Below are 14,000 nucleotides of genomic sequence, written 5' to 3'. Positions count from 1 at the left end.
TTGTAATGCTAATGAAACTTTGATTTCTTCTTAAATTTGCACCATGACTCAGATCTTTTTTCTACTATCTATTCTGTGATTCAATTGCATGCTCATTCCAAGCAAGCTTTATATCTTTGTCCTCAAATTTTACAGATTCTTAAAATTTTCTAAGTAACATTGTCTTCTAAGCTGTGCCCATCATCAGATTTATTAGAAATTCCTAAACTGCTATAAATTTCTCTTCAATTGGATTGTTGAATCAGCTTCTAAATTGTTTTTAATTTGTATGATATTAAATGTTTTTGATGCATTACATGTATTTTCTGTTCCACTCACAGACCATCCCAGTTTAATTTCTGCCGCTATTAATGATTCAGAAATTTAGCAGACCATTCCTGTAAAGCATCCATAAGCAAGTCTAACTTTAAAGATTTTCTTCACAAAACTGTTTGATAGAATTTTTCTCCTCTGTTTTTGAATAGGTTTATTAAGTTTTACTTACAAGACATAAAATAAAATAATTACATTTAGACATTATGTAAAAAGAAATGAATAATTAATCACTTTGCTTTAGAAATCGAGTAGTTTAAGTTACCATATTTCATATACAGTCAAAAGTCGTTAATCCGGACCTCAAAGCTACAAACTTTCTGCGCATGCGTCATTAACGTATGCGCGTTTAATGTATAACGGACGGTATAAGCTAAGCTAAAATTATCTATTTCAATTAATGTTGCAGATTGCGTTGTTCTTTAATCTTCGAATTGGATCCGGCTTATTATTTTTTGCAGACTGTATGAGCAATTTTATAAAAGTAAGCTTGAACTTTCGATTATGTCAAATAGAATTTCCAATGCTGGAGCTGCCAAAGGATCTACAAAGCGAAAGCATGTTTCGATGTCCATCAAACAAAAAGTGGAATTGCTGCAAAATATGGATAAAGGCATATCCTTTGTTTCTCTAACCATTCCGAAATCTATTTATCAATTTCACGCTGATCTGCAAGGAAGGGGAACGTCGCGGCGTGCAATTAACTGGAAGTTGAACTGTCAGCACTATACTTATACTCAGGGTAGATGTTTTTATTTTATTTGGCTTATAATTTATTACTAAATGTAGTATTTCATCTTAATGCACTATGTCTTTGATATGATTTAAATCAAATTCATTATAAATATCACGAATACACATCAAATAGTTTTCGGGTTGCAATTTTCTAATTTTGACTGTCCGTAATGTATGCTTTACACATGCGCGCGTTGAAAGAAATGTTTAATAAAATAAACAAATAAATATTAAGCTTCTTTTTTTTTTTTTGTGTGTGTGTAAATTTTGTTAACTTTTAGATCATAATTGTTCTTTATTTAATAAATTACGGTTTCATATTTTTAATTTTATAATTTCTGCATGCCATCTTACCAGATTTAAACTGATGATCTATAATCTGGAATCGCCGAAGTCCCGACGAGTCTGGATTAGACTTTTTGACTGTATATATATTTCGTTTGCGTAGGAACCGCACTACTCACCTGTGAGCTATGATTAGCAAGACTTCTAATCCTCTGGCTGCTCATCCCGTGAGCAATTCAAATGTAACAAAATCTACTCATCCCGCGATTTCCACGGGCATGTGTTTTTCTTCTTTTATTAAGGAGCGCATCCCGTTTTACCATTGAAATAAATTAAGATATCATTAGTTGTCCACTAAACTACGACATTTGAAGGCACATGGTATCACTGCTCAAACTTCACTTTTTGTCGCTTTTTTCTTACAGAAATGCTAGAAAACGTTCAGCGATTGACAGGGAGTATATTATTGATGACTTATCAGATTCTGAAAGCGATTTTAGTTTTGATAGCGATAATGATATAGATCTTTTGGACTGCTCCGCAAATAACGATGACTCTGATCATGATTCAATAAACTTGAACTCTATCATATACTAAAGTGCATTTCTAAGGTATTTTTTCCTCAGTGCTTTATATTTTCTTAAATTTTATACATTTTACTTTTTATATTATGCAATAAATAGAAATAAAATGTAATTTAACTGAAATTTATTTAAAAAAAATTTTTTTTTTGGTGATAACATCTGAAATTGGTTTTTCCGACAGCTTAATTTCTCATGATAAAAATCTATATAAAATATATTTTCTGGAAAGGGAAAATGCATTTTTCAATTCTCCAATACATATACAGATTTAAAATATGCAAAATAAAAAATACACAATTTTTGAAGCGATTTCGGTTCAAAAATTGAGCAGTCAGAGGGTTAAACCTTTATTAGAATATGCATTGTAAATAAGGGGCTGCTAGCAAGATAATATGTTTTATGGAATATAAAGAATTTTGATAAGCTGGCCTATGTACTCGATAAATTATTCCTAAAATCTTTATGAATAGAACTCTTGAGAGAAATTTTCAGATCCAAACACTTGTATTTTTGTTTAATGATAACAAGTAATATTTAACAGCATGTAAGCTATTAACCTGTTAACTGGGGAATAAGCTTTCAGTAAAATCGTATCGCAATGGGGACTTTTTCCTTTGCACTAATTTCAGCACATCGCAGGGAATAAATAAAAGAAAATCGTTTTAAAATATGTAATAATATTAAATATTAAAATTAAACATTTTAAATCCGGAAAAACAAATTAATTGAACGAATTTAAACAATTATTTCGTATGATATTCCCTAAAGCAATGCGGCATACACAAAGCAACACTGCAGTCGAGACACCAAAATCTCGATTCTTTCCTAAGACCTTTGGAATAGCATAATTTGCATCTCCACGTTATATTTACTCTTGAGGAGTCGGACGGTATAGTCTGCAAGCTGTTTTTCAAAGAGTCAAGATGGTTTTGGTGTCAAAAATGATCGTCTTGTACTAGTAGATGGCAACTGCGATCCATCTCTATATTTTTCAACACCTTTTTCTACAGTTTCAATAAGAAAATGAAGCCTATCTAGGTGACCGCCATCTTTCTTGTATAAAAGATATGCATTCAAACACACCATGTCTAGGGCATGTAAAAATATCTTATAGTAATACTTTTTTACTTGGTTTCTAGCGATTTCATAAGTTTCCATTTGTCCGTCAGCAAGATCAACTCCTCCCATATTTTTGTTGTAGTCAGCGATAACTTCCGGTTTTGATATCGTTTTTCTATTTCTACAATAGGCCCACCAGCGGCCGAGCGGTAAAGTCGCTGAACACTGGTAGTTCGGTCAGAGGTTCGAATCCCGCGAACGGGTTGACTGCATGGGTGTTTTCGTAATTTTCCCCATGTGTAACGTGCATACGAGCCAGTTTCCCTTAGAAAGTCCTCCCTTCCCTTAGGCAGATAACCCTAGTGTGCTTTGCCATAATTAAATACACCACCAACACCTATTTCTACAAATTTATTGTCGTGGATAGTACTCAATATAATTACATCCTTTTTGTCTTTCCACTTCATAATCATTATTTTGTCTCTGTACCTAGCTATATGTTCATCTTTTTTCAAAACACAATTTTTGATATCAGATGGTATTCCCTTTCTATTTTTTCGCATTGTTCCTACAACATGTTTTTCTTCTGCACATCTTCTCAGATAGATCAGTACTAGTATACCAATTATCGAGATATAGCGTATATCCCTTATCCAACAAATTGTGGCACAATTCAAGAACAATATGATTCGGTCCCTACTCTTCTGGATAGTTCGAACCATACTGCGTGTCTTTACCTGTATATATAATGAAATGTATCCGGATTTACTTTCACATATCTTATACAATTTAACACCAAATCGACTTCTTTTCGATGGAATGTACTGTTTCCAAGACAGTCTTCCTTTCCATAGCAAAAGAGATCTACAGATATTTCCGTATCTGGGTACGTATAACACCTTGAATTTGTTTCTCAAATAGTTCAAAATGGAATTGATTGTGTACATTTTTTTTGTTGCACACTTTTAGATTGAAAGCATTATCACTAAAACGTAAAAATTTTACTAACAGTTGGAATCTTTTTTCTGACATAATTTTATAAAAAATGGAGTCTCCAGACTTTCTCGCTTTGTGAAATAAAGCTGATAAGAAGGTTTTCTTATTATTCCTTGCAAAATTAGTAAAAAAATAAATACTCTCATCTTTCGGTCATCTGTGTCAACCCACTAGAAACATTTTGAACGCGGTTTCATGGAAGTATTTTTTTCAAAAAACTGCCCGGCGTATTTGTTTGATTGTTCCACAATGAGTTCTACAAAATTCTCATGATAAATTTTTCGAAATAAAAAAGGCAATCCTTCAGGTCCTTCACATGCAAGTCTAGACTGAGATAAAAACGGGAAAGGCAATCGCAATATTCTTTCACATTTCCATTCAGCTGAAGTCGGTTGAGTATTTTGGTCTATAACATCATCATCCTTTGATTCAATGTCCGGACCATCAGTAAAGAAGTCGTTATCGCTTTCTTCCGAACTGGTACTTATTCTTAGAATTCGATTTCGTTTACCAAACCTCCCGGGCAATATTTCATAGTAACTTTCAGACAATTCAAAAATATTTTCTGCTTCACAATAATTTTTAGCCATATTTATAAAAAAAACTAACAAGTACTCAAATCAACAAGTTATTACTAATATGTAAAATACTGAAATGCAGACTAAAATGAAATTAAGTTATGCAAATTAGGAGTGTTATCACAATTTATGAGCGGACAAGTGTTTCCATTGATCGATTTTTCTTGAACAACGGTCAAGTGACAGATTGCAGAAAAATGTAAGAAAAATTTCGTCATGCCCATTGAAATAGTCTTCCCAGCATGACAAAAAATTTCATCATACCTATTGAAATAGTCTTCCCAGCATGACGAAAAATTTCGTCATACCAGTTAACAGATTAATGTTCAAAGATCTTTTAACATTTTTGGGATTATTATTAAATGCACTTTCAACATAATTCCATGGAAGCAAAACAAAACTGATCTAATGAGTTTTCCCAATACGGATATTTCTGTTTTTCTGAATACTTCTTGCCCAAATGCTTACAGTATCAATTCTTTCATGACTTACTCTGATAGTTTCTCATTTCTTGGACTAACAGGACTTCTGAAATGGCATTTGGCAAATTATTTGTTGACTTAATTTTTGAATTTTATAATATTTGTTGAAAGCAATAAAAGTAAACAGTAATTATTTCATTATGCAGAAGATTCATGCCATTAAATTTTGATGAAACATGCACGTAACCTCTTTTTAACAAAAAAAATTAAGTGAATAAATTTATGGGATTTTTGTGAGGAATCTTCTAAAGCAGATTTAAAAAGTTTAAACTCCTTGACCTTTCCATGATTCCAAATACAAGGTTCATACAGTTCTTAAAAAAACCTTAATTTCAGCTTTGAATTAACATTCTGGAGGAACATTTTTGGCAATTATCAACAAGTATGTACAGTACAAAGTCTTTAATCCGGAATGATCTATAATCCGGACCTCAAAGCTACAAACTTTCTGTGCATGCATAGGGTTTACGCATGTGCGTTTAATGTATAATGGACGGTATAAGCTAGGCTAAAAGTATCTAATTATCTGTTTCAGTTAATGTTGCAGATTGCATTGTTCCTTAATCTTCTAATTGGATCCAGCTAACGATTTTTTGCAGACTGTTAGAGCAATTTTATAAAAAGTAAGTTTGAAATTTCGATTATGTCAAGAGTTTCCGATTCTGGAGCTGCCAAAGGATCTACAAGGCAAAAGAATGTTTCGATGTCCATCAAACAAGAAGTGGAATTGCTGTAAAAAATGGATAAAGGCATGAAGAAAGTGACAGAGAGGTTAGTGAAAACGAAAACATTTCAATTGACAAGTCAGTATTCTCAGCACAGCAATTACAGGACTTGAACAGCAGAACTTTGTAACTGAACAAGAAATTATGTCCGTTCATAAAATTAAAGAGAAAGTATTAGCGCATAAAACAAAGCAACTTAAACAACTTACATTGAAAGAAATGTTTAATAAAGTAAACAAATAAATATTAAGCTTTTTATTTTTGTAAATTTTGATACCCTTTAGATCATAATTGCTTTTTATTTCATAAATTACGGTTTCATATTTTTAATTTTATAATTTCTGCATGCCATCTTACCAGATTTAAATTGATCTATAATCCAGAATCGCCAAGGTCCCGGCGAGTCCGGATTAAAGACTTTGTACTGTATTTGATAAGGTTTTGTTTGAATTCTAATATAAAATGGCGCAACTCTTGAGTTTCTGAGCACGAAGCCTTGGATTTGGAAACATTTGGAAATTATTTCTTTTTTGCAAATAAAGAGTGAAAATTATTACATCAAAAGCAATTTTTCTCTCTATAGGGACATTTTGGGAAATAAATACTTTCTGCTGTGCTAAATTTGGCAACGTTAAGATAAATTTCTTACAAAATTTTATAATTCTTCCCATATTGACCGTACCATTTGCTGTCGATTGATGAACCTGCACTTGTGGCGCCCATCAAAAAGACTGCCATTGACCCCACATCACGGACTCCGCCATCTGCAATGGTGCTGAGCTCGAGTGATGTGGACGAAATGGCACAGGGTGATGTTCTTAGATGGTACCCACCAGTGGCCGAGTGATAACGTCACTGAACACTGGTAGTACGGATCCAGTGAACGTGCTGGTTGCATGGGCATTTTCATGGTTTTTCCCATGCGTAACGTGTATACGAGCCAGTTTCCCTTAGAAAGGCATCCCTCCCTTTAGGCAGATAACCCTCGTGTGCTTTGCCATAACTGAATAATCCAATCCATGTTCTCAGATGAGTCGAGCTTCTTTTTCTCCAATGTGAGTACAAATGTGGCATCAATGTAGAGACAGGTTCAATCCGGCATCAATTGTAGAATGCCCAACCGCATCATGGTTTCGGCCACTATTTTATACGATTCCAGGTCACCTCTAGTTCATATACAAGGCTCTATTGACAGCCCAACAATACATGAATGATATACTGTGGCCAGTGACACTCCCCTCCCTTCATAGAGTGCTCAGTGCGCTTTATCAGCAGGATAAAATCCGACCACACACTGCTCGCATCACCCAACGTGTTCTGCAAGCTGTACAGATGATTCCCTGGCTACCGTTCTCTTCTGATCTTTCACGTTTGGGATGTTATTGAACACCATTTGCACACCTTGCCACTGCTGCATTCAGAAGATAGATGAACTGTGACAGAGAATGGGGAGCCATTCTTCAGGAGACCAACCGTAATCTCACTGACCATGTACCTAGATGGGTTGCTTCATGTGTTACCGTCCAAGGTGTTCTTGCAACCTGCTGAGTAATTACTGTCTTACCAAGTTCTCGTATCATATATACCCTTATTGTATTACGCATATCATTTCGAAATAAAGATGACTTATTGTTCATTGCTGTCTCTCTGCCGAGTTTTATCACTTTCGGGCCACTCCTTGGTGTTTCATTTTCAATGTCGGGTAGTGTATGTAATATAGAGAAAAATAAAGGGCTTTCAGATGCCCCAAATGACCTTTTTTGAGTGCAAATAACAAAGTATTAAGCCAAGCTAATGAAAATCATGAGAAATTTTAAGGGAAAAAAAATCAGAAATCTATTGTAAATCAGAGAACTGGCAGAGAAACTTATACACAGGCGGAAGACCGTTTACACTATTGTGTTGGATTTATGTGTACGGGAGTATGCATAAATCGGTAGTCAGTTGCATTTATTGCCACCAGATGTCTCTGTATTTTACTTACGGGATTTAAATTCTGTGTTATTGGAAATTTTTATTTCTGCTTATGAACTGCAAAAGTAAAGTACGCAAGCAATTTTTAGATAAGTAAGGTTATATTATGAACATCACCAATTGCATAGAAGCTGAAGTAAATTTTCTTTGCGTTTCTAGAAGCCTTAAATATTATTAATGAAATAATATATATATCATTAAAACTAAAATGTACTGTTACTGAAAAAACTAATAAAATAAGAAAGTTAAATGAATTAAAAAATACTTGGTACTTTAAAAATACAGAGCAACTGTAAAGAAAGGTTCGCAATATTTACACAAAATTTGCTATGCCTGTAAATACTGCGGACTGCCATGCGAGATTGTATATTTTTAAAATATGCCCAAATTTGGAGAGAAAGCAGGTGTTATATGAAATTTTAGCATTGAATTCTTCATTTTTAATTTATTCAGGGTCATAGCTGGATAATTTATTAGAAATCTCATTTGTTTAAAAATGCACTATGCACAGTTATATTTTATGCATAATCCATAAAATATTTTTAATTTAAATTTTTTTAATTCATATATCTTTCTATAAAAGTTATAAAAATAAGATTTTCTCTTTATATATACACATTAGGTAAAGAAAATGGAAATACTTAATTAGTTAATTCCTACTCTTCTACTGGAGAGGACTGAATTTAAAAGCAATTATTATAAGATTTTTTTTAAAAAAAATGGTTAGGGAATTAATACTGTGTCATGTTAAATGGTAGTGAAAGTTTAGAGCTGGAAACATCCCAAAGTCTCAGCACATGTATGTATGTACGTTCACATAAAAATGAAACGAGAAAAAAAAAAAAAAACTATATATATATGCTTTAAGTTGGTATTACAAAATTTTCAAAATAATTTTTTTACTAGAAGCTAAGAAAGTTGCAGACAGGGTGGAAAAAGCATATGGGATTCGAACTCTCAACCCCAAAAGTTAAACCATTTTACCGTCAACTTTACCACTAAGCTATCATCATATGGGCAGGGTATGCAATTTTATCTTATATACAGCAGCAAGTAAATAAATTCTTAAAACTAAATTTTTTGGTCCTATTTCAGTGTGCTATCGTCTAAAAAATTCACCAGTTTGTGACTTCAGCTTCTAGGACATTTCTTAACAAAACATTTATCTTTTAAAGTGGTGTTCCGATTGAAGTTAAACGGGGTGCAAAAAATATATTCCATATTCTTACAAATATATGTTGGCCAAAATGGTATATTTATAAATAGAGAAATACAAATTTAACATACTCTTCAATACAGCAGAATATTTCAAAGGATATCAAATTTAATTTATAACTAACATTAGTTTTTAACTGATTTGTTTATATAGTTTGATATAATCAGACATGCCTCTTCATTAAAAGTGTGTATGCGGAACTAGGAAATAACTATAAGGACAAATTTTGCTATTTCATGGTCTTGGAATTATATGTTTTGCACCTAATCTTCTTGACAATAATTACTGCTCTCTGCGAACTACTACTGTAGTTGCAGTTATCTTATTTTCTTTAAACTAAATTCAGCTAATTGCTAACCTTTTCATTACAATTTCTTGCTATAATTTTAATTCAAAAATAAGTATTTTTTGGCAAAACATTCTTTCCCTGATCCAGCATTCATCGCTACTTTTGCCGCTATCAGTTTTGGGTGACGACACCTAATTGCTCCTTTTTTACCACGTGACCCCCCAATGCTTCCGTAGACATGCGGATAGAAGTTGAACATTGTTGAACTTCCATCTGTACATCATCCATCACTGCACATCGACCGGATTGCAGGTGTCAATCAAAGTGAATTCGTTCGCTGATTGGAGAAACTGGGGCAGAAAGATAAATTATGATTCACTTTCAGAACTTGCCAACACAGCCAATAACTGACATTTGTATTTGCAAAACAGCTTAACTTAAACATCTATGAATAAATAATAAAAAAAGCACAATTTAGAGATTCCAATTTTATTTTCCCTAATTTTAAAATAAATATATGCCATTAGTGGCAAGGTAAATAAAATCATGATACTGGTTGTTCCAACTCTAATTCAAATCTCAGCAAATAAACTGGCTGTTTAGTGATCCCTCCCATTCAGACAGCCCTAAAGTCATATTTATTTTAATCAATAAAGTTAAAGAACTAGTTTTATGCCATATTTTTAAAATTTAATAATTTTTTTATCTGTTTGACCTTTTTTATATATCTGATAAATAATAAATCATGAATAAATGTTTTCAGTCTTCATTCTCATTACAAATTAGCCTAACTTGAAAGAAAAATTATTTTATTACTAATTATCATTAGTATGGCTTGTCATAGTTTACCATAGTTATGTGTAAAGTGAACTGTAACCAGTTGTTTAATTTAGATAGTACATTATTTTTGTGGCAACGCATATCACATCAAAGCCACAAAGCCATAATTAATTTGAACATCAACTAGCATTATAAATCTGACCACAACTGTAAGAAGAAAATGATACTGTATTTCAAGTCTAAGAATACTTGTTTGTACCAACACAAATCTGCAAATCAAGCAATGAAATTTATACAATAATTTAGACAGCATTTTACAGCAAACTGGAAATACTAATGATATTTTTCTCTTCTAGAATGACAGAAGTGATATTTTTCAAGAAATAGAACTGATATGCAATGTTACAGAAGGCTGGGAAAAAAAGCTGATGTCAAAAACTTTTGACTATGAAATACAGAACTTAGAATATTTATTTAAAATTAAAAAGAAATGAATTTTTACTTGAAATTTTTTATCTACATAATTAGTGATGAGCTATATTACAATGCCATGTGGTTCTGCAGTAATGAACATCATTACAATTATATATGAACTTGGTTGATGTTCAAAACTCAAAACACAAGCAAAATGAAGAATATTTATAGCCAGCTATTGAGTTCATCATCTGTATAAAAAAAGATGTCAATTCTTTTCTTCCTTCTTTTGCTCTGTCTCTTCTGTAGAGCTCTCACTAGTGCTTTCACTACTTGTGCTACCTTGCCTTTCACTAGCCATCTGAAATATTTAAAAATCCATGTATCAAAAAATATCCAAAAGTAATTAATGAAAAAATTCTTATTAAATACACACTGCAGTTTATATAGTTATATTCTGAAAATCAAACCTTTACTTTAGCATAGACTCAATTATTATTATTACTGCTATAAAGTTGCAGCATTTATACACATGTTAATATGTATTTTCTACTATAATACTACTAAATTCTAGGAAGATGTAGGCTACTAATGAAATTTATGCATTTGTCTTACAAGGAGGGCTCATTAATTTTACACAAATTGTGCATAATTATAAAGGATCTTAATTACATATGTGAGAGGTCACATCTTTCAAAAAGAAAACTAAGACTGAAATGCTAACTTGTGTGTGTGTCAAATTCTCCCATGAGGATGGTAAAGCTACGAACTAATCATCCTCAGTTCAAACCCTGACATGATATGTCAGGTATATTCCTTCAATATTATTTAATTAAAAAAATATTTTTGGGAGAATAATACTAAAAAGAAAACAGCCAGTAATGAAAAGATTGTAATTAAATCAATTACTGTAAAAGTTTGGCATTCAAACTTCTCATTAAATTAATTCAAGACATAGCATGGCAAAATTTTGTACTTTTTGACATACTGTTTATATCCCCTAACTCTCTGCACTTTGCCTCTTTAGATGTTATCTTTAACCTTTTGTACTTTTTGACATACTGTTTATATCCCCTAACTCTGCACTTTGCCTCTTTAGATGTTATCTTTAACCTTTTGAAGACAGGGTGGCCATAGAGTCCTCTCTTTGAAAAGACGGGGTTGTCCACTTTAGTGGCCATGTCGTTTTCCCCCATTTTCCAGGCTGAAAAGTGGGTTGAAATGTCAAATTTGACATCCCTAGGGTTTTAACCACTCATCTCCTTCAAGGTCTTCCTTTTGCAACATAGATGCACCTCTCAGAGAATCCATTACACTACACACAAGAATCTTTGTTGCAAATAGGAGGTGATTTCTTAAAGGGGGGAAAGCATTCAGTTCAAGATTCCCCGTCCTTTGGTAGCTTTTACTACTAGGAAAGTCCGGACCTCAAAAGGTTAATTATCATTTATCACCTGCACTGTGTTAAAAGGTAACATGAATACTTTTGTTCATTCTTGTACACCTTCTTATAACACAGACTACATCAAAGCTTTCAACAACTTACAAATAATAAATTATGTTTCTGGTGCTAAAATGTGTTTTGTGAAATTTATATCCAATGGAGGAAAACAGGATCCAACCAACTTTCTGGATGATATATGGAAGATCTTCGTGAATAATAAAGTGTGCTATTCCGTTAAAATTTTTTCTTGACATGTCTTAAAATACTCAATTGCAAATAAATTTGTAGAAAAATACTTATTAAAAAATAATTTTTGTATTGTCATTTTTTTTTCTTAAAAGTCCCCTAAATAAAAAAAATAGTGCCACCTACAGTCTTCAAATTGACAATTTTGCACCTCTATGAATTTAGTGCATGATAATTATAAAACAAACATGGGTGGCCCAATTAAATAATATGAATGATTAAATAACAAAACTATACTCAGTTTTCTAATTATTATTTGAGATGTGTATTTTTTTTAAAAAAATCTTTTATGTAAAATCTGGTGAGCTTAACCTATTAGTCTTTGTTCACTAACTACAAATACTTTATCAGAAAAATAAATCCCAGAAAAAGTTGGCACTACAAGATTATATAACAAGCAGTTAACTGCACAAAAAGACACAGTTCTATACCTGCTGTTCTACTGGGCCGATTGCCGAAATTCAAAGTGCGTTTTTCATGCCTCGAAGGCGCGACTTAGGATATATATTAGATTTATATATAGCTGTGTTCTAATATAGGTATTTCAACACAAAATGGGACTTACTGAAATGACATACTGTTTTTTTTTCATATTTTGATTCTACGAGTTAAATTATGCCTAAATATTAAATTTTGTAAAATTTGGTGCGAAATTTACGGAGAACTTCAAAAATTTAACTTGGTGCATTTTTTTTCCTGTTTGAGCCAAGACTAATTCACTTGGCATAACTTCTTAATATATGGCAACGTACTTTTCTTTCCTTCCATTGATCAGAAGTGGGAAAAAGTCGCATCGTTCCTACTTCCAAATAACTTTAACAAGGTGCCTAAACCACATTTTCATTATTATTGCTTTCAACAAATATGCCAAATTTCAAAATGCACAAATATATAAATTCATGTATAGATTCAGAAATCTTGAATAAAAAGCTCTAACTTTTTGCAGCTGTGCTTAAAAAATCATCTTAAAGTATATTATCATATGTAATTTTCATATGCATATATATTATCATATGTACGAGTACTTATCATATGTAATTTTAAAATTTTTCGAAAAATTTATAAAAATTATTTAAAAATACAAATTTCAAAAATAAATCATAAAAATGGGTGAATTTTATTCGGAATGAACCTAAATTTTGACCTGTGTAGAAAAGAATCAAATAAGTTTGATAAAAAAGAGATATTAATAAATACATACCAAATTGAATTAACAGAGGAGCTAAAATTTTGAGAGCTAATTTTTTAAAACCTACTTGTGCGATTTTTACAAAGCTTGGCAGGTTGGCATAATTTGAGTCGTAGAATTGGAATATGGAAAAAAAATTGGCATGCCATTTGAGAAAAAGTCAGATTTTGTGTCAAATACCTATATTTGAAGAATGCTATGTATAAATCTAACGCATATCCTAAGTCTTATGTTTATATCAAACTTGCATATCGGAAGTATCCCAAATAATCTGTTTACATAAAATAATTTTTTCCTGGGGAAAACTTATTTTAAGAATCAAGTTGTACTTCAAGTAAATTAGTTATTAAAAGAAAAGCAAATTTTCCAATCGTTAGGTAAAAAAATTAAATGTAAAAAATATACAATACATTCAAGTGAAAAATAAACAAAACACATAATTCTTGTTTTCCAACGGTTATCAAGCACACAGTCATAGCAAGACAGTTCAGAAAATGGTAAATGGCAATAGTACGAATTTGAAAAAAAACTTTTTATAATAACAGTAACTGACAAAACATATATGGATAAACAATGTTGAAGTGGACAGACATTGAAAGATAAGTGTAACAATAGGACAGGAGTTCTGTAGATATTTTGTCTTGTGGGTTTTTGGATTTTACATGACTAGTAATTCTTTTTATGTGAATGCA

The 14,000-nt window shown here is 31.9% G+C and overlaps 2 protein-coding genes across 3 annotated transcripts in view; one reads left to right on the top strand and one right to left on the bottom strand.

Annotated features, from left to right (window-relative positions):
• The window catches only part of Mnat9 (microtubule-associated Nat9), a 36,856-nt gene extending 24,673 nt beyond the window's left edge, over nt 1-12,183 (top strand). For both annotated transcript variants that reach the window (XM_035366716.2, XM_035366717.2), the window contains one exon: nt 10,372-12,183. In XM_035366716.2, the coding sequence (XP_035222607.1) occupies nt 10,372-10,509 (138 nt within the window). In that variant the 3' untranslated portion in view covers nt 10,510-12,183. The remainder of the gene's footprint in view (nt 1-10,371) is intronic.
• Hsc70-5 (Heat shock protein 70 cognate 5) overlaps nt 10,469-14,000 on the bottom strand; it is a 67,631-nt gene continuing 64,099 nt past the window's right edge. Inside the window, exon 17 of the mRNA XM_085817663.1 lies at nt 10,469-10,790. Coding sequence (XP_085673789.1) covers nt 10,698-10,790 — 93 coding nt within the window. The 3' untranslated portion in view covers nt 10,469-10,697. The remainder of the gene's footprint in view (nt 10,791-14,000) is intronic.

This window comes from Stegodyphus dumicola, chromosome 5 (assembly GCF_044657685.1).
Source record: "Stegodyphus dumicola isolate Sdum_Otavi_A_Nest chromosome 5, ASM4465768v1".
Classification (NCBI taxonomy): Eukaryota; Metazoa; Arthropoda; class Arachnida; order Araneae; family Eresidae; genus Stegodyphus; species Stegodyphus dumicola.
The sequence above is the reverse complement of the archived record's forward strand: the minus strand, read 5'-3'. Positions and strand labels throughout refer to the sequence as shown.